General features: G+C 33.1%; 1 protein-coding gene across 4 annotated transcripts in view; it reads left to right on the forward strand.

Moving 5' to 3' along the window:
* SGCZ (sarcoglycan zeta) overlaps positions 1 to 22,189 on the forward strand; it is a 350,955-nt gene that overhangs the window by 287,334 nt on the left and 41,432 nt on the right. For all 4 annotated transcript variants that reach the window (XR_016466157.1, XM_090139399.1, XM_090139397.1 and 1 more), the window contains exons 5-6: positions 11,427 to 11,514; positions 21,521 to 21,643. Coding sequence is in view for 3 of the 4 variants with exons in the window: in XM_090139399.1 (XP_089995525.1) it covers positions 11,427 to 11,514; positions 21,521 to 21,643 (211 nt within the window). In the remaining variant the exon portion in view is untranslated. The remainder of the gene's footprint in view (positions 1 to 11,426; positions 11,515 to 21,520; positions 21,644 to 22,189) is intronic.

Below are 22,189 nucleotides of genomic sequence, written 5' to 3' on the forward strand. Positions count from 1 at the left end.
TTGAGATTGGGAAGACTTTTTTTTTTGTCCCTTTTGCAGTAAATTTCATCTAGAACATGAATTTGGCTTTTGTTTCATTATGATAAGAGTTCTTAAGTATTGGTACTGAACTGGTAGTTGAGGATGTTGGATTAAATGACTAAACTAGAAAAGATCACTTAGACAATAAATCATTTTCTACAAAGATAACTTCCATGACTATGAAGGGCTTTGCCTTAAGAGTGAAGTCTCTTCATGAGTTCTCTGTCCACGTCATGGGACTGATAGCTTAGTCACAGTGGTGAGTGATTAAGGGTGTAAAAGGACAGAGTACTTTAGGCTTTTTTATAACCTTGAGCAAATGCACTAAGTTGTGTAAATCGTGTTCTTCTTTTAGAGTTAAAAAATTCCTTGGGATTCTGAAAAAAGTTTGGGAACCTGCCCTAGAAACATACAGAGCAATGTTGCAGCCCAGCTTTTCAAGAAAAATACTGATAGAGAAATCTTCTCAGGGACTCAGAGAATTTCCCAGGTCCTGGATTGGGTGATGTTTTTGTCCATTCTTTGTTTTATACTGGCATGAAAACCAGGTGCACAGTGTCTGTCCCTCCCTAACCTTTCTTAAATGAACAGAAGGATATCTAGATGCCTTCTCTGGGTCTGCCTCTCCTGGTTGCTTAAAATGGGAGCTGGGGCTATGACGCCTTCTTCTATGTGGATGACATACCATATTGTTCAGGCATGAGATAACAAGGGTTCATGCTCCCAAAAGGAATGATGAGAGATTATAAGGTTAAAATCTGTAACTTTCCTACTTGTTCTGGAATTAGCTAGGGCATTGGTTAAAAAGAGCAACTGGAGAGATACAGGAGAGCATTTAACTTCTTTATATTTTGATAGTTGTGAACATTATATTTTGGAAACTTTTCATAAAAAGGGCTTTGTTTTGAAAATGCAGCCTTCGAGGTTTTGAAATGAGATATTCACTATTTGTAGATACAACATAAAAAGTAAAACAAATAATGAAATTTACTGTCTCCTGCCTGATTCAATTTGCATATTAACATGAAAACAGCATGGAAGTCTGTTTCATGTGATACAGCGGGAAGAGCATGAGTTCTGAAAACTTCCAGTTCCCTCTACGTGAATATTGACTAGTGTTATGCTTCCACTACCAGCAGTAATTTTGCATGAGTTATGATACGTGGGGAAGATAATGTAGGTTATGGTTAGGTTTACCTTGCCTTTTATATACTTTTGTTTTAATACATTTGTTTTAGCTTTTTGAACAAGCTACACAAATGCTGACTCAGGGTAGAAATATTCTTAATTAGAATTCTTTTTCCCTAAGGATATTGGGTACATGAAAAGTACTGACCTAGAAAGAGCACACTGTTAAAATGCAATTTCATGATAGACTCCTCGAAAGAGGATCTGATGATGGATGGCTAATGTTTGAAGACTGGCTGAAATAGGAGCTTTTGCTGATAGTTGCACAGGAAACAAATTAGTTGAATTAAGGCTCAGGAAACTGAGAAATACAACTGTGTATCATCGTGGTTGTTGTAATTGTATTGATTGAAAAGATTGACTAGCAAATATTAGCCAGATGAAACAAAACTAATTTTGGTGTGTTTTTCCCACATCTTATGCATTGTTCTGCATGTTTCATTTTTTATTATAGACAGATGAAAGCATTGTGTTATTGCTAGCAGAGTTACTGAAGTTAGTGAATAAGAGATCTGAAGATAATATATTTAGATTTATTACCAGGCTGTTAAAAGAATCATAATAATTTAAAAGATCTATGCTTTTATATTATAGATGTTTTGATCCAAACATCTCCTGATACAGGTTCATACATCTGTTACACCATCCATATATATAAGGATAGTTTTCAAAACTAACTGAAACATAACCACCTTCGATAAAAGATGAATAAATTTAAAAGATAACATAAATATGCTCAGAGGATGAAAATTGAGCAATACAGATTTTCTGAATTAAGGGTTGCAGGTTAGCTCAAATATAGCTGAAATTTATTTTTACTTTGACATTTAAGCAGAAAATATATTCTAATATTATTGACATAACTTCAGGTTTTTTGCTGTGTTATTGGCAGAGAGCAATAACAAAGATGAATTAAAAAAAAAAAAGAAAAAGAAAAAGAAAAAGAAAAAGAAAAAGAAAAAGAAAAAGAAAAAGAAAAAAGAGTGAATATGTGTCAGTCTGTTAGAATTGTTTTATTTTTCCCATAGCTTTCTACTTTATTGCCTGACAATCTCATGTACTCATCTGCATAATCCCCAATGGTAAAATGGATAAAGTTAAAAACAAAAGCAATGTGCTCTTCAGGGGAGGAATTATCATGCAGCCAGTTACCAATTAAGAGGCAGTTAAAATAGATTACAACAGGTCTGTGTTTGACTGACAAGACAGTTTGCATTATAAAGTTCAGACAGCCCCAAAGTCTTTGCAGTTCACTAGTGAGAAATTATTTCTTAAACATAATGGCATTTTTAGGGGGTTATAAGAGCTTAACTATAAATGTCACCCTGATATAAAATATCAGAACTATTATTGCTTTAAATTGATATTGCTTTAAATTGTTGTCTGAAGGGAAACTGAAATTTTTAAGATCAGTTCTTGTTTGGCCTCTTCTACTTTGAATACTTATTATCTGAATTTGGTTTGAATCCTTAATGAATGTGACGAATGAATGCATGGTCAGATTCTGAACAAATGAAAATTATGGTCTATGTTCAGATTTTGTTAGAACCTTTAATGGTGAAATATTTCTTTAATCTCAAAAAAGTTTCTGCTCTTTGCTACCTGTAGTTGATTAACCCTGTCCTCTAAGAGGACTTCCCTCTTTCAGTGATTTTATTCAAGTTGTATTTTAAAAGGCAATGAAAAGATCTGGGTAAACATTTTAAATTATTTGTTTGGTTAGTGTTTGCTTGTTGTTGGGGTTTGTGGTTTTTTTTTGTTTTGTTTTGTTTTGTTTTGTTTGGTAAGCGATATAATTTGAGAAACTAGGTGGAGACTGGAGTTAAAACTAGTGTAAGCTTTTTCTTTGCTGAGAAGCAAAAGATAATACCAAACTGCATCCTGAGAGAAGACAAACACAATTCCTTTCATTATGGAAAAAACACTTTTACATTACTGAAACCAGAGCTGGGAAATATTCAGTATATGGCTTTTATTTTCACTTTAAGATGGTGTCTTTCTAATTTTTTTTTCTTAATTATTTTTATTTTTGTAGGAGCATAAATAATAAATTCTGAAACATTTTCCATTTTTTTAGTGTTCTAAATTATCTTTAAGTTTCTGGTGACTATTTCAATTTTTATTATTATCTTTATAGCATTCTATTTTTAGATATATTTTGTCCTTTACATTTTTCAGACTTGATATTCCTGTTAGTAACCTTTGTTTAAAAAATAAATCTCTAAGTCACTTTTCCATGACAAATATCCTGTGAGAACCTGCTCATAAGGGAAAGCAGAAGGAAAATTTTTGTCTGAAAAAGACTTAAAGCTCTTTGAATGTAGATCAGCTAATATTAATTTGTTTGTTTATTTCATTACTAAGCAACTTTAAAAACAATTAAATATCTGGAAAACTAATAAATTCTTTTCATTGCATTTTATGGTCAAATGGGAAGGTGCATTGATTTAATTACAATATAACAATAGGAATTTTATTAATTTAATATTTATTTACATCAGAATAGACTAAATGGTATATTTGCATAGTTCTATTTCACTTATACACTTGAGTTTAAGCATAAAATGTTCTAAGTCATTTGTTTTCAAAGGACAGAAAGGTCCAAAATCCTGGAAGGGCTGACAAGATTCAACAAAGGAAAAAATTACTAGACAGCCTCCTGTAATCCTGAGGAACATTCTGTAAAATTTAAATTAAATCTCTTAATTTACTGTAATGTTGTATAAGCAGTATTTAAATGACTTTGATATTATTTTCATATATTTGTACATTTTGAATATTCCAAACCAAAGAATTTTTCTTCACAGAAGTCATTCTGTGGCATACACAAACCAAGTCAATTTTGTTTAGTTACCTTTGCTTAAAACTCAGAGCTGAAAACACATAATGGAACATTCTTTTTTCACTGCCTTTAAGCATAAATATGGACAAAGAAAAATCTTGTTAAATTTCTTCTTGTTTCACTGGAAAGAAATAAGTTGCACTAGAAATATTTTACACAGTTTTTAATAAGATTATAAAATAATATCAATAAGATTATAATAGAAATTTGAGAATGATGATTTGCACTGACAATACTGTGGTATTCGGATAGAGACAGAATTGCTAGAGCTGTTTGATCATACCTTTACCTTTACAAGTGTTTGATTATTTGCCAGAAGCACAACATAGCACTATAGTGTTAGTACTAAGGAATAAAAACAAATAATCTTTTTAATAACCTTTTCTAATTTTTTTTTTTACGTGCCTGGAAGTTCATTTATTTCTTTACGCAGAAGTAGGAAAAAAAACCTCAAACACTAATGCATTTGTTTTAGCAATGAAGATAGGAAATAATTTTTAATTTCCCATATTGCTTTCCGATCTTGAATTTAAAAGAAATCCAGTCTTTAGAATTTTACTGATTAATTCTACAGGTTGAAGAAATGATCCAGGTCTGTAGCATTTCTCAAGCTGTTTTAATCTAAATGTCAGTGTGAAAAGCAGCAAAGTCACAGGACAGTATTTGTTATAGTCTGTGTCAGTGGAGGGAAAAATTATGCAGTATTTGTAATGTTTGTAGTGGAAAATTAATCTGGTATGGAAAAGTTAGCCAGCTGCAGAAATAGAAATAAATGCCTAATAGTTTCAGAGTAGAAAAGAAAGTTAAATTTTCGATTATATCTTTTGGAAAAGATCGGTGGTATTAAAATTAACAATTATCTTCAATTGCAAACTTCATATTAGTGTTGTTACCACTGAAAATTGTTTCCATAAAGGGACATGTCTCTTTTCCTGAACAATAATCCTCTATACAGAATTTTCTTTTCTTATTTTGTCCTTGAGAATAGGGCTAATGACTCTTTAGAATCTGTGACTGGCAAGTCTGAAAGCAAATTTTCTAACAGAAAAGCAATTCATTGAACAACCAAGTCATGTTCTACAATAAATGTGGGAATGAATATTTTCTATCTACAAATCACAAGTTTTAGAGGAGACATAACAAATTGTGAGCTCAGATATGGGCCAAGTTTGCATTGCACTAATGGCAAAGCTTCTTGTTGAATGTTTTACAAGGTTTACAAGATCATGCAACAACAGAATCTGAGTTAATACCTTTTAAGGTCAATTTCTAAATGTTAGTATATCAGAATTAAAGTTAAGTCACGACATGCATGGGATGTGTGCATGGGATGTTTTCTAATTCATGAGATACTCTTGATTTAACAGTCTCAAAATTATATTGAATCCTTGCAATATATGTTGAGAAAGACTATATATTTTATTGACAAACAATAATTCAGGATCTTGCAGTACTGAAAAGCAAAGAGTATTGTGTCTCACTAATTAGCTGCTTGCATACCTCTTCATAATCTGTGCCAGCTAAATAGGGATCAGCCACCTTAGTTACCTTTTATGAGAGCAATTTTTGTTAACTGTGGATTTTATTACTCTTTTCTGGATAATGAATATGAGGTAACCACACTCTTCCCTCAGGTGGGAATAACACTTTTCAGCATGTGTTGTTTCCTTTCAGAAATTCAGCTGAAGCCATAGAATCTCGAATGGTGTTTAATAGAGAAGGGTGGAGGAAAGCAGGGGATCTACAGGTGCAGCATCACCCAAGGTAGCTTAATGAACAGGAAAAAAGGATAAGGAAATAACGGGACTTAACTTATTCTTTCTAATGAGAAGATGCGAAATTGTAAGGAAGAAGACTGGAGTGACTGTGTGGAAGTGTAGGTCATGGTTTTGTTTTAAAACAAAAGAGTTACAAGTTTGCTTCTCCTGCTTGAAGCCAAAGGCTATGTGCAAAGTTATGTGGTTGTTATAGCTAGTGTCCCCCAAAAGGGGCTTTTCTCGGTAACGCCACAGATGTTACCTTAATGCTTCAAAGACATTTTTGGAGTGAATTGCTATGCTTTACAGCTGATAAAATATATGCTGAGACCGTTGCCATAGATGTTGATGTGTTCAGCACTGGTTATCACGATAAAGAAGCTTTCTGAATATGTAGAGTAGTAAACTTTACATAATAGATATTACAAGAGATAATCAGCAAATTGCTGTTCTTATTCTCATTTCTTTTTTGATGTTTTGATCAAAGCCTAATGATAAACGCCCACAGAATTGATAGTGCTTGCATCAAACAGTAATGAAGTCAGAATGCATCTAACAATTGATGAAATAAATAACAAGTGCTTTCAGTGGAAGGCTGAATGAAATAACCATAATATTCCTTCCCTCCCTCCCCCCTCCCCCCTTTTTGGTAGGGTGCGTCAGAGTTCATTTGAAATATGTGTACTTCTGTTTATTTAATACAGAGATAGAGAACTAGCAGTGCTGGAAATATTGTCAAGGTAATTAAGATCCAACAGTGACTGATTCTGCTTGAAGGAAGTCTTATCAGGAAATCTCAGCATTGTAGGAACTAATATAGCTATGTGAAGAAACAAAAAATAAAGATAACTCTTTTTGACTTGCTATTGAAGCTGCTGCTGCTAATACTGGTTGCATCATTTCACATACGTTACAGCCACCTTAACTTTCTATAAAACATTAAGTGTAACATTCATCTAAAATAAAATTTCCAATAAAATATTTTTAAAATGTATGGTTTATTTTGCTTTACTTTTGTTGTATTTATATATAATTTATTAATTTTAATATGCACTAAATAGACTTTTTAAAGTTCTTATTGATAGCAAGTTTTCTTTTTGCTTCTTTCCCTTAACTATACTATTCATTTCAGATTCCCATTACTATTTATGTAATTTGTTAGAGTTTGATCATCCTTCCTAAGTCTAAAGCTAAAGAAATTTGAAATTTTCTGTCATAGAGACAATAGTGAAATAAAAAGTGGTGATGGAAATATTGCTTCCTTATAGTCCTTTGCTGGGTATTGAAAAGTGCCACAAAAATGGAACCCAGAGCCTACTACCATGCTGGAGTGTACATATTTATGTCAGATTTCCTAGAGGATCGGGTGAACATATAATGGACTAGGTTTAATTTGGAAGGGTTTGGTTTTTTGTTTTTCATTTTAGATTGTGGATAGCATTTTATTTTGTAGTACAATGTATCTGTATTTAAAATGTCTTGCTTCCTGTTATACATCAAATGAATTGGAGTGATACTCCCTTTCTTCAGTCATAGACATCTCAGGAAATCCTCTAAAACATGTACATATATCCAAGTTATCAGACAGACTACAGTATGATTTTTTTGTCTCTCAGTTATTTAGTAGAAAATGAAAACAATTTAAACTGTAGAGAAATGATCCCTCAATAGAGAATGGTAGGATAGAACTTGTAAATGTCTGGATATACTTCGATTTGTACATTTCTTCCTAAAAAAATCTTCAACTTCTTCCTGGAGTAATCTGCTACTGTTTTTCAAGTTCTAGCACTTGAGAATAAAAAAGCACGAGAAATACTTTCTTAGTGCAGTATAGCAGAATAATGTGTTTTACACTTCCACACAAACAGAAAATGGAACACTGCTTTTCAACATTTAAAATAATGTAATAGACTGTTGGATTTACCTTAATGTCACAATTCCATTCAATAACTGATATACCTAAAAAACAAGAAATGATAGTTTGCAAGGATGGACAGTCATTCCACCTTACTGTTTTGGGTTCGGATTTTAAAACTTGCATTGGTTTCCTATATTTGTCATAGTAAAATCTTTCTGGGGGCTTTGCAACTGAGTTATATATATTATATATTTAATATATTTATTAATATATAATATATGTATTTTGCTCATTCACAAGCTTAATGTCTTAGGAGTGAAGCTGTAGACGTTTAACACATTAACTTCCTCCAAGTGCATGCTTTGTTTTATTTTTAGTTGAGATGTTTGTATTTGGAGTACATTTAAAATTTTGTTTGATGTTTAAATCAGCTCCTGAAAAGTCACATCATCTTTTTTTTTTTTCCTGCTATTTAAATATTTGCTTCTGCTTTATCAGTAAGCTTTTCTATGCATGACTGAGTCCTGCCATAATAAAAATTTCATGGTGCATTATATGAGGAAGTAAAACAAGGAGGTTATTTTTGTCTGGAGGCTATAGCAAAAATCACTGTGCATCTTTACCAGTACATGTGGCTCTCTGGAGGACTGCATATACTCTATTTAAATTACTATACCTAGCAGGTTTTCTTGTCATGAAGCTTGATGATATACGCAACCAATAAGAGGTCAGAGACCCAATTAAATCAATTATTTCCTTAATTGCAATTGTTTCCACATTAGAATTAGATTTTAGATTAAAAATAAAACTAAACAAAAAAACTGAATTTATAAGAAAATGGTTTTAAACTAGAAAACCTTAAGAAGAAATTGTTTACTCAGAAGGCATCCACACAGATAAGCTGTGGATGCCACATCCTTGGAAGTGTTCAGGGCTAGATTGGTGGAAATTTGAGCAACCTGGTCTAGCATGAGCTGTCCCTGCCAATGGAAGGAGAGTATGAGCTAGATGATCTTTAAGGTCCCTTCCAAGCCAAGCCATTCTATAATTCTGTTTTTGCATTTTTATGATGTGTGAGTTTTTTCTATTTTTTTTAACCTTGTATTACCTAGAACTTTTTTCATTAACTACATGAAAAGATTTATTCATATACTGATATGGTTCTTATACTTTCTTACCCTAGAAAGTAACTAATTTCCAAGGTTTATCTGTCTTCAGAACAAATCTTCTTTATTCACAGTATTTGGAGGGCTGACTCATCTTTATTTATTTAATCCTTTTATATATTAATCAAAACATTGGTTTAAATTTCTAATTTCCAGGAAAAAAAAAAGAAGTATGATGATAAACTTCTAACTCCCTATCAATACCAGAATGTAAGGCATTTTGTGGATCATCATCATCATGTCCATTAAAGTGCAAGCTTAAGTTCACATTAAATGAGTGGCAGAGCTAGTGACTCAGACCTATAATTATCCATCACTGGTTAATGCTGCAGACATCTGTTAATTTGCATTCATATGACCGACACTCATTTCATAGTATAGTCATCTTGTAGATCTAAAATTTCAGTGGTTTTAACAAAGTTTTCTCTAAGTAGTTATCTCCTCTGAGTAGTCTACTGTTCTTTAGGCACTTCCTGTGGAAACAGTGGTGCAGCACATGCTGGAGATAAAATGTTGGACTTGAATTAATATGAGGTAGCCACTTGTTTTATTTCATTCATACTTCAAGCTTGCAGCTACATATTTGATATCTAGGAAGTAAGGAATACAGATTTAAGTTCTTAGTTTCTCTATCCCTCTTCTTATCTTTTAAATAAGAGAAGGAAAGGAGAAGAAAGAATGCTCAGTTCACCTAAACTTTTGTTATCCCGTTTTTGAAAATTTGATACCCAAGATCTTTTGATACCCAAGATCTTTATTTACAATTGGAGTCTGAGCATAAGAAATCTATGAGGCAAGTTTACCTTGGAAATCTTTTAGTAAGGTCTGATCTCAGATCATTAACACTGAAATCCTCAGCTAAGAAGGCAAAAATAGGTTTGAGAGCACCCTCCCTTGCAAAGAGTGAGATTATTCTAAGTGAAAAGCCTCTTCTCCTCTATTGACTATAGAAAAGTGAAAAGGGCTCCTTAAAAATATACTCTGACCATGCAGCTGTCTGCCAAGACAACCTCCTTTCCCAGAGCAGAGTTTTCCTGAGCTAATGATCTTCAAAGGACCATAAGGAAAGTGGAAATCAAATCAAGTGATGAGAAAAAGGTTCTAAACAGCTGCTTTTGTTGCCAGAAGCTCCCTTGATTGCATCACATGCACAGCTCAAACCAGTCACACTGAACACAGCGTCTCACTGATAATTACAACACTTTATCTGGAAATATGGACAAGTCAAATAACAACTTTCATCTGCCAGATTCCATGATTCAGAGATAATTAGAAGGACATGAAAGTGGTCACAGGTCCAGTGAGAGAAGAAGCAGACCTGAGCTCTTAGAAATTAGCTCAGAATAATTTCAGACTTTCCAGGGCACTGAGTACCAGTTAAGATTCATAATTATTGTGAAAACATCTAGGAAAAGTGTTACTTGCAGAGGATAGCCATGGATTAAAAGGAAAAGATTACAGGGTGTAGAAGATCTAAGTGGAAACTGAATGCATCATCCAGTTAAAAATAAATCTGTTTATATGGCTCCTTAACTCCTTTCTTTCCGTTCTTAAAATCTTTCAAGAATGGGAATAACTTTTTTATTGTCATACACCTCACAAAAAGAAGTTAATTTAATAAGCTAAATACAAGAATGTCCAATAATGAAGTCCAGAGAAAAATCTAAGAACAGAAGAATTAGGTAATAATCTTCCAAAATATTTTGCTAACCTCTCATCATTTCTATCTAAGGCACTTACTCAGCTGTTTCCGAGAGGTGTGTACTGGTATTGGTTATACTTTTCTTACATCAGCTGCTCAGTTGATTTTCTTGCAGCTTTTGTGGATTCTGAAGTTGTTTAGGCCCCCTACTATATTGGAATATTTATTTCTTGGGCTGAAACAAAACTTTCACAAATCGGAATTGAAGAAAAATTGTTTACAGCATTATGTCTGAGCACACAGATATAAATGAAAGCTGAAAAAAAAAGTCTAGATATCTCAAAAAGGTTGTGTGAACATGCCTCCAAAAAATAGTAAGACAACAAATGATGTGTTATATGACCTTGCCTTGTAGTGCTCTCTCTCTTTTTTTTTTTTTTTTTTTTTTTTTTTTGCTTTGCTTTTTGGCAATAATGATATTTGTTACCTTCAAAGGTATTCATGGCTGTATCTGGAAAAGTTTTGGTAAATGCAGTCCAAATTCTTCAAGTTGTACAGCTTAATAGAATTATGTAGAATAGTGTTGATGAGGTAGTTAAAAAAGTATTCAAAAGTGATAATGATATATCAAAAGATATAATGAATATATGGAAAAGAATAATTGAACAGGTTTGTATAAAGTTTTTGAATTTTTGACTTTGTCTTACCCTCAAGAACTAAAGCCCAGTTTGTATAAATTAGGTTTAACTCTGATTTCTAAACGAGGGATTCTATGCTCTCAGAATTTAGGCTTAAAAGGAGTGTTATTGTTATTCATTTTAACAAAAATAAGAACTCTAAAAAAAATGATTATATTTGACACAACTCCCCTCTCAACATGCATGCTTAGTTCTAACTCAGTTCTACCTCAATACTTTATTCTCTCATTTATTGTCTTATACATGTTTCCCAGGATAGCCCACTGGTCTTACAGTCTGACAGAAATGTAACAGTGAATGCGAGAAATCACATGGGACAGTTAACTGGACAACTGACAGTAGGTGAGTGTTCTTTATTAACTGTTATGTATATCAGTTTAGATTTATGAATAGCTTAATCAATACAGAGGATAAAATATTGGAATCAGAAAAACTTTTGTCACCATATTCCAAAAAGAAACAGTGGATCATAAAAGTATAATTAGCATTAGCTGAAGGCAGAGAAAGTAGGAATGGACATACATAGTTAAAACATAGCTTAATGAGAAAAGATTATTTTTTCAGACAGCTGTAACAAAACAAAAAAGTCAGCAGCAATTTCAAAGGGAAAATAACCATCATTTTCTTACAAGTACTGACATTTTTCCATTATTTCAGTGGAAATTGGTTTGTTCCCATTATTCTTACAATATATTTGTACCAGCATATATTGAAAATCGTTGAAAAGTATCAGAATGGAAAAAACAAAACAGAAACTCAAATGCTTTCCTAGTCACCAGAACATATAAATGGAAAGTGATCATACTGTCTGTCATCAGTCTTTGATATTTTGCAAAGTATAAAATATTACCCAATCAACATTCCAAATGAAATAGAAATAAAAAAAATCCTCTATCTATTTGTTTCCTGTAGGTTCTTTATTTTGATTCTTCTTTAAATGTATTTATTCCCTGCCATTATTACTTTCAACATTTTATAAAAAAATTTTGTCACAAATTGTACTTAATGCTACTAAATATGTATTACTATTGAAGTAATATATTATGATTTCATTGCTATCGTAGTACTGAAGATACTCATTGCTTGTTAAGAGTACAAAGTCATAAAACAATGCATATTGACTGGGAACACAATGAAATATATACGGATATGTAACATAGTAATGTATGTATAAATTTAAGGAGATATCCCTTAGACTCCTCATCTCTTTTTTTTCTTTCTTTTTTTTTTTTTTTTTCCTTCACTTCTTGGTTTAAGCTCTATTTATCTGCCCTTTTTCCTCCTGAATCAAGGCTGTGCTGACTGGTAAAGTTTTAAGTTAAACTCTAGTTGTGATCTACACTGAGCTTTCATATCAGCTGAAAACTGTAGTTTCATGTTGCAAAAAAACCTTTGGCAAGTATCTTGTAGAACAAGACACCATCTGCACTGATTTTCCCCAACAACTACATCAAATGAGTGTACAGAGGTAAGCAGGCTAACTAGCAGATACAGATGAGGAAACTTAAGCAAACACCTGTTCTAGCCATATTGTACTTGCCAGTGTGTTTATGGAACACAATTCCGTTTCATCTGGTAGCTGTATTAATAAACCTTCCACTTTATCTAATTGCTGAAGAGAAGAGTTGCCTGTGCAGATAATCACTTTGACTGAAATACATAAGATACTTTTATTGCTGGCACCATTCTTGCTAAGTGATTCTAACAATGAACAGTGATTTTACCTAAAGATGTCACAATAGATAATAATATTATAAAAACACAAAGGTCTGATGAAAACATGTCCTTATGTTACAGTCATTACAGTGAACACCTGCAAGCTTCTTAATGGGTTTGCAGATGGTGCAGTGTCTGGGAAGGGGGAGTTTCTTAAATTACAATATTGTATTGACTTTATTCCTCATCTTCCTATTTTTCTCGTAATGGTTGTATGGCCTTTATTTTTATCTATATGAACATTCTTTCTTTTACATAAATTCCTCATATAATATTGAATACATACAAAGTTATTTCTTATTGTGAAGTTTATAATGTAACATTTGTTGGTGTAGGCATAAGTAATTACCAGAGTACAATCAGTCAATGCCTGAACATTCTGCTATTGGAAATCAAAGAAATTAATGGGCACCTAACATTCAAAATGTGTTACTCCTGTCTCCCTTCCAAAACCTTCTGTTGCATAAAGCAGAGAAGAGACAGGCAAATTCTTGATTTTATGATGATTTTATATTGATTTTATAAGATAAAGCTTTTCAAATAACTAGTCAGATCTGATGACTCTTCCATTTACCACAAAATTTCTGTTGTGTATTCAAGTTTTTTTGGTTTTGTTTTTTCTTTAGAAAGTTTCCTTGTTTACTTGCTGTGTTCCATCATGTGGGTTATTGGGGTATAAATAATTGTGCATTCAAAGCAAGAGGTGTGTAACCTTCTAGAAGTGGAAACAGTCCCTTTTCTCCTTCTTATCTAAATTACATATGCCAGTCACTTGTGCCCAGCTTTGCTTATGCCCTACCACTTAGCAAATCCTACTATTCCTTCACTTTCAAAGTGACTGAAATAACTGTGATGTTCCTTTTGCAAACGCTTCAGTTCCTATGTTCTCTTTGTAAACACCTTTGTCCATTTTATTGTAGATAACTTTTGTCATCACTCTTCTTTCCCTTAAAGAGAAATTTGCCTACCTGTAGTCCCAAAACAAAAGTGAATCTTCAAAAATCTACAATATATTAAACAATCCATTTGTATTATTTTTACATTAAAAAAATGCTCTGATAAAAAGTGGTGCAATCAGATTATGCATAGCTAAAGTTACAGTAATAAATAAATAGTTGTAAAGAGATACATCACCCAAAATTTGCTATTGAATTATTTCTTTCTCAGGATTTTCTGAATTTGTATTTCTCAACTAAAATAGGAAAAAAAAATTGGTCCTTCAAAATATTCCTTTCAGGGATTTTCTCATTAATCTGACTCTTCTCATTTTGGCAAAGTTTTTTATTTGTTCATTTATTCTCTCTCTCTTCCTTTTCTAACCTAAGAAAACACAGAATTCCTAATTTCTGTGCTAAATTATCTGTATAGCATGCTATTGCTTAGCAGTTTTGAATGGTGTATTTAATTTTCTGATAAACAATTCTGTTATCTAGTGTTTTCCCTTGTTTTACCAGCCAGTTACCTGTTGATTGAGAGAATAATTAGATAATTGACACAGCCTAAGATTATTAAATTTGAATGTATAACTGTTATACTGTTTCTTATGAAATTTTATGGCCAGCATAGGAAGTACAGTATTTAAATTCCAATACATTTTAAGTATAGGAATATAAACAATTTATCATGAGTCGAAAGTGTAACTCATCTGTTATTTTCAGAGCTTTAAAACTGAGGAAAATTTGTGGTTTTCTAGTGCAGGTTGGTTATCTTGTACTTACTGCAGAATAAAGCACCTCTTTCTACTGTGGACATTACCATGAATGGTAGGATGAGTGATGTCTGAGAGGCCATATGGCCTTAAGTGTCCCCCTGGCAAAGCATGTGAGAAGAGCCAAGAACCAGTCAAAAAGCAAGCCATGTTGCTCATAACAGTTGAATTGTCCAGCTGGAATCTGTGTCTCATCCCTTCTCATAATTTACTGGGCAATGTGATCTTGTATGTTTCTGTCTGTCTAATCTCTAGAAAAGTCTTAAAAACCATCTGGGCTATGAAAAGTTTTTTGTGCAGCTCACATAAGGTATGTTTAGATATATCATTAATGGATTATAGCTGAAATATCGTGATAAACTACTACCATTAATTAACTGTCTTGAAGTGTGGGATTAGGAAAATAAGAAGCTCTGATAACTGGTCAAAACTTCTACCCTTTTGCCAGCACTTTATTGGTCTGCCAAAGTAGCCTTTTAAAGATTAACATGTTATTTGACTGAAATTTATCTCTTTTTTTTTTCTTCACTTCTCTGTTAAAGTCAGCTGGCAATAATATAAAGCCTGTTGCTGTTTAATATTTGAAATATTCTATGGTTTTAAATATAATCTTGCATCTTGCTTATGAACTGTCAGATGAACAGCTGCTATAAAAAAACATGGTAAGCTTTTTTCTGTTACTTATTAGGCTAAAATACAAATCTTTTCTGGTAAGCAGTGCCATTGATTAACCTAAAAGCTCCTTCCTGTGTACAAGAGCATACAATGTCAGTTCATACATCAAGAATTCAGCATTTCCCCAGGAACAGAAATGCAAGCTGTAGTAAGACAGCATTTAAATTTTGTGCAATTTTAGCTTGGTACTTTCTGAGGTGAGAGCACATGTTCGATGTTGGTTTTAAATAGCAATAGCAAAGTCCTCCACTATGAATTAAAGATCCATTTTTTTAACTACTATAATCTGTACTAGCACAATTCATACAGTTTTCACAAATCTTAAAAATAATTGTTTTCCTGTTGAAATACTGAGACTCTAAAAGTTCAGAAACTAAAACTTTTCCATATTAGAGCTTTGACCCAACTTCTTTTCTTTGTCTTTGCCTGAGCTCAGTATGTCTACTTCTACCTAGTATACAAAGTACAGATTGTGTTACTAGGTATCCGAAGATGTATTTATCAAATGAAAACAACATCTTTTGCTATCTGCAACTGAAAATCAAAAAGAAAAACATGCGATTTTCATACTAGTCTGATACTTATCTTTATAATATTTGTGATATTTGTATATCCTATTTTTGAAACACCAAATACCTGGTCTCCAGTGTGTTTTTCTTTCAGTAATCTAGAGTTGATACGAAAAGGTCAAGCACGTTCTCAAAGTCAGGATAAGTTGCTAAGATTTGACGGCCTAAAAGTCATATGCAAGGAGGTTTATGTTACTTTTTCTTCTGCTGTTGTCTTTGACTCTGTGCAGCACTTTTATGCAGCAACTTAAATACTGGTGTGCTATCACCTGCTATCACCACTCTTTTCATAAAAATCCTAAACACAGTATCATGTGAGCATCCAAAAGAAAATTAACTCTATCCTAGCCAAAACCATTACATTATTCTACCTTGTTGCATTATATGTAAGGATGTGCTTAAATGTAAGGATGAATATTTCCCCTATTTTCAGATGAAAATTAGGAAAAATGATATTTTGGGTCAGTTCTTAAATATCTAAATTCTCAGTCTTTAAAAAAAGAAAAGAAACTATTTTTCTGAATAGTGGACAGGCAATTCTGTGCAGTGGTTGGATTAAATGTAGAAGAAGTGTTTGAGCGGAAAGAGGTCATTAATGGTTTGCATGGTGGTACAGAAGTGTTAGTGTTTAAATATTAATTCATTGCCATCTGTCATGCTGTTTTTACCCATGCACTGTCGGCCAATACAGAAAGCATAACTACTACCCAAATGTTCAGAGGAAAAAGTAATTTCCTTTTATGAGAGAAAAATCTCCAAAGAAAAAAATAATGGGCATTATTCTTTGGTATCTAGGTTTTGAGGAATACAGCATATATCTTCAAAAGATGGTACTAATTCTTTGTCCTAAGCTGTATTAACTGCTAATATATCATTTAACTGCAAAAGCATGTGCTGTGCATTTGTCTTGACATTCACAAGGCTGCTGCTGTGTGCTAAGCATTATTAAATTACCTACAGCATCTGGCCCTTTAACAAGTCCCTGACAGGACATTAAGATTTTATTTTAACTCCTTTTTTTTTTTTTTAAACTTCCCCTGATGTTCAGACAACTCATTAATATTAGTAAGAATATATTATTCTAACTAGGAATGACTTCTGTGAAGAAGAAAAAAAGGACAAATGTGAAGTCATTTTTAACTTAACTGGAAAAACATAAAAAATGAATAAATGAACAGAGAGAAATGTGAGATCTTTCTGATGTTCAAATAAGAAATAGCATGCTGCTGTTGTTAAAGATGTTGAGTTTGCAGCAGAAAAAGTTATCAGAAATATGGGTGAGGAGTAATTTCATTCAAGACTTGGAGTCATTATTCAGTTTAGGTTTTTAGCAGGTGTCTTACTGAGTCATCTATGATAAATTAGCCTCAATTTCTAACTGCAAAAGAGATTTATATAAGTAGATAGTAGGTAGTAAAGTTTGGATATGTTTGTCTGATTGTCCACAGAAAATCACAAACCCCAGAGATAGAAAGTCCTAGTATATATCTATTACAAGACTCTCGAATTTCCAATTCTATATTATCCCAATAATAGATTTTTAATTGTACCATCTATAGATGTACAGGGTGTTTTGATAAAATTTATCTCAGACACTGAAAGGACTTTTAAATGCATATGTAGTATAGACTTTCAAGATTTCTATAACAAATTAATATATCTCTGAAAAGATTTTTATTTTCCTTGGGTTATTCTTAGGGAGATAAATATTGCAGTTGCAGCTGAATGATGAAAAGATGGTGTTGTATGATTAGCTGAATATTCAGAAATTTCTTCTGCATTTCTTCCTGTAAAGAAAAACTTTCAATAGATGTGATGTTAATTAGTCACCTGGAATAGCCACTCCTCCTTGAATTGCTAACATCAGTTGTAGATCAAAATAACACAGTGAGCGTATTTTATAAATCAAAACTAAGGACTGCATTTACCTTAAAAAAAAGTTACTCCATCTTTACAGTTTTAAAACTTCATGAGTTTCCATTTGTGAATATAAGAACAGATGATTTCTTTGGAGAAGCTGTTTTGTTGCTGTTATCTCCCATGGGTTATCAAGGCATCTGGGATCTTAAAGTTGTTTCAGTTGACACTGAAAGTTCCTACCTATTTTGCTTCTAGAAAGGAGAAAGCAGTTTTCTGTTATGGAAGAGAATGCTGGGATGGCTCTGACATTCACCTATCTTTTAAGGAAACGGAAATCTACTAATCATCTTCTTTAATTTGATCTTTTCGGGTTTTAGATTTTTTTTTGTTTGTTTGTTTTACTCCATATTTTACTTTTTGTGAGCTTCCATTTATACTACTTGTCATTTAAGTACACTAATGGGAATGTAGATCATGAGGTGGGGAGAACCAATATCTGCCTTTGATGCTCTGGACCAATATAATAGAATTAGAGACATTACTTCTGGTGCAGACTTCATATCCTAGAAGTATCATTAGATTTGTTTTATTGTTTTATGGAAAACTGGAAAGGAGATAAACGCTGTGGGAACTGCTTGGGAAGGGAACAACAATACATAAATAAATAAATAAATCTACTTTATATGGTTGCCCACAGCAGAAAACATGATACTGGGCATCACTAAGCAAAATATACATAACCACAAAATTTATGGGGAAGAGATTCAGCTTTGCTGGTTGGGGAAATCCGAGCTGGGTAGCAAGCTGTGATGACTGTATGTGCCCACAGTACAGTGAAAGAAACTATAATCTGCTACCCAGGATTCGTGCTTTCATCTTCAAAGTTATATTTTAATTGTAATATTGATTTTGAAAAGCAAAACTTTAAAAACATGAATTTCAGTTCAGTTCACACAGTTTCTGCTTCAAATTTTATCTGCATTTGTCTTAATCACAGAATCACAGAATCTCCAGGGTTGGAAGGGACCTCAAGGATCATGAAGCTCCAACCCCCCTGCCACATGCAGGGCCACCAACCTTCTCATTTAATGCTAGACCAGGATGCCCAGGGCCCCATCCAATCTGGCCTTGAACGCCTCCAGGGACAAGGCATCCACAACCTCTCTGGGCAGCCTGTTCCAGTACCTCACCACTCTCTCTGTAAAGAACTTCCGCCTGACGTCCAACCTAAATCTCCCCTCCCTCAACTTAAAACCATTTCCCCTCGTCCTGCAGTTATCAACCCTTTCAAAGAGTTGATTCCCCTCCTGTTTGTAGTCTCCCTTTAGGTACTGAAAGGCTGCAATGAGGTCACCCCGCAGCCTTCTTTTCTCCAGGCTGAACAAGCCCAGTTCCCTCAGCCTGTTCTCATAGGGGAGGTGCTCCAGTCCCCTGATCATCTTCATGGCCCTCCTCTGGACCCTCTCCAACAGCTCCCTGTCTTTTTTGTACTGGGAGCTCCACACTTGGACGCAGTACTCCAGATGGGGCCTCACAAGAGCAGAGCAGAGGGGAACAATCACCTCCCTGTCCCTGCTGGCCACCCCTCTTTTGATGGAGCCCAGGATACCATTTGCCTTCCAAGCCATGAGGGCACGCTGCTGGCTCATATTAAGTTTTTCATCCATCAAGACCCCCAGGTCTTCCTGGTTACAGTATTATAACTCTCTGTATCCATATGCATTTGGTTTAATAATAGTTTCAATTATGAGTCTATTGCACAACATGCATACGTTTATAGCAGTATGTATGATATATGGATGTGTATAAAATATACATCGTCTATATACTTTAAATGAATTAAATTTTGCAGAATTGTAATTATTTAATTATTAAACTTTATAGAACTTAAACAGCAAGTAAATAATTCTTTGTGACACAAAACAACACGAGAACTTGGTGTAGTTTTGCCTAAATCCAGATTAAATATATAAGAAGTAGACTACATGTTCAGTTTGAAGTCCATTCATCTTCAGTGCAGCTAGAAAGTTTTTTGGGTAGTCAAATGTTTGATATAAGTTACATTTCAATAAAGAATCTGGAACTTAGATTTTCTTCCAAGTTTCTGTGAACTGATGTGTTCATTATTAAAGGAGATACAGTCATCTGGATAATCTGAAAATAAGCATAGTGGATAGTGTGTTTGCTCTACAAGTTGGAGCTGTAAAATTTCAGAAAGTTTGCATTCTTCATACACAGAGAGATGATTCTCTCTTTGTTGGTTCTACTGTTAGAAATTCAGAAATTTATTAAATATGTAGATATGTAAAGTGTTTTTGGAACATAGCAAGGTGCATTACGGCTGAGAAGATAATACAATATTACACTGCACGTGCAACTGATTACTCTTATTTCAACTGGGAAATGAAAATTTAATGAAACAGAATTCCATCTTGATAGCATTGATTACTCTGTAGGCAATTTAACTTTTCCAAACCATTTTATAACAGACACATCTGGTTCCACATCAAAGAGATTAACATGTATTAATTTTTTTTAGTAATCTCTCAAGTGGCTTGAATATACTAACCACTCTTCCAGCAGTAAGTAATACTAAGTGATGCACTGTTAATACCTGATTGCAACATGAAGTAAAAGCATAAAAAACTAGAATTAATCTTGTAGTGGTAGTTTGGACTACCTTTATTTCTTAATAGAAAGATTATTTTTTTAATAGCTGATTCTGCAAATTAAGGCCTGATATTGCAGTTCTTCACTTCAAATTAGCTATCACATTTTTTTGTATTTCTTCTTATATATTTTGATAATGTACTTTTATATATTAAACTGAAAAATTTAACAAAATGAGAGTAAACCAATGATCCAGATAAATAAAACTGAAATAATAAATGTGGATTTCTTTGCCACTGATGCTTTCTGCAAAATTTTTACCCATTTGTACTGATATGTTGTTCCAGGTGTACATTTGAAATTTAATTAGGAATTAATGAGAAAACTGTTAGATAATTATTTTCTGAAATCTTGAATTTTTCCTTACGCTGCTTATGCTGTATTCTGTTCATCACTTTAAAACACTACTTTCAGAACAAAGGTTTTGCTTTCACTGATTAATAAAATAAAGCAATTTGAAAAAGTAGTTTAACAGACAAAACATGAAGAATAAAGATAATGCCTATAAATTACAAAGCACTTTAGATTTGGTACTTCCAGTTTTCTACACTGTCATCCCATAGGTCTATTTGATTTCATAATTATTTTAGATCTTTTGAGCTTTGAGATGTTTGGCACTTTTGTTTCATAGAATCTGAAATAAATTGAGATGTCTTTCTTTTTAGTTGTCATTCATTCTTGTTATTCTGCTGTTCAAATTTGCAGTAGAACTGAATGAGAAATATCATTATCCTCTGCATTGAGTATCTGATTTTCATGGTGTAGTCTCCTCTTTTATTTATCCTTTTTTTTTCCCATTGGAAAGAAGCTGCACTTCAGGCTGAACTACCCCTGAAAGCACTGTCTGAACTGACATTTCATCAAGTTCACAGAGTTTGAGTACATCATGAATTCTTGTGTTACCTTCCACATGACACTGAAATAGATGTTTTCTGCAGTTCTTTTAAATTTCATCTTGGTGTAGAATAATGAAAAAGTTACTCTATATAATAATTTAACATTACTTTACAAGAAAAGCTATTTACCAGGCTTACAGAAAGGAAATTATTTGACAAAATTCTCATATATGCGTTTAGGGTAGTCTGTGCATGCAGATGAATACTTTTGTTTTTACAAAATATCTTAGATAAACCATTCACTTTCCTTTCAGGAGCTGATGCTGTGGAGGCCCAGTGTAAAAGATTTGAAGTAAGGACAAGTGAAGGTGGAAAAGTATTATTTTCTGCAGATGAAGATGAGATAGTCATTGGAGCCGACAGACTGAAAGTAACAGGTATGTTAATTGTAAGGTTTCTAAATGAATGTTAGTCCTCTCCTCTCCCTCTTTTCTCATTCCCTTACCAGCCAAAAGATATTGCATAATTCAAAAGGTGAATTCCTACAAAGGCAGATTTGAATTTTAACTCTGCTTGACCAGCCATGGTAAAAATTACCCTCAACACAGACATTTGGCTTTATATGTTACTGTTAATAAACCATTTTTTTTGTGGTTGCTATATCATCTGATTAGGTAATGCTGCTTCACAGTGGTAAAAGCTTTTGTTCTTTATCATGATTTTGATTGTTCTGTATTTGAAATACCAGGTCCAACTTATGTGTGAATTAAGGGTATATACTCTACTTTACTTTAGAAGGCTTGACTGACTTGTAGCATGCAGAATACTTGTCTTGTCTTCAACATTTGTTCAACAGAACAAAAATATAATTCTCACTGATATTTTACTGTCATCATTACATGCATACATATATAGGTAAGTTACACATTTGATATTAGACATGTGTTAACTTAGAAAAAAAAGATCAGCTAGATTTGCTTCAG

The sequence above is a fragment of the Phasianus colchicus genome, chromosome 4 (assembly GCF_987193195.1).
Source record: "Phasianus colchicus chromosome 4, bPhaCol1.hap1.1, whole genome shotgun sequence".
In the NCBI taxonomy this organism is placed as follows: Eukaryota; Metazoa; Chordata; class Aves; order Galliformes; family Phasianidae; genus Phasianus; species Phasianus colchicus.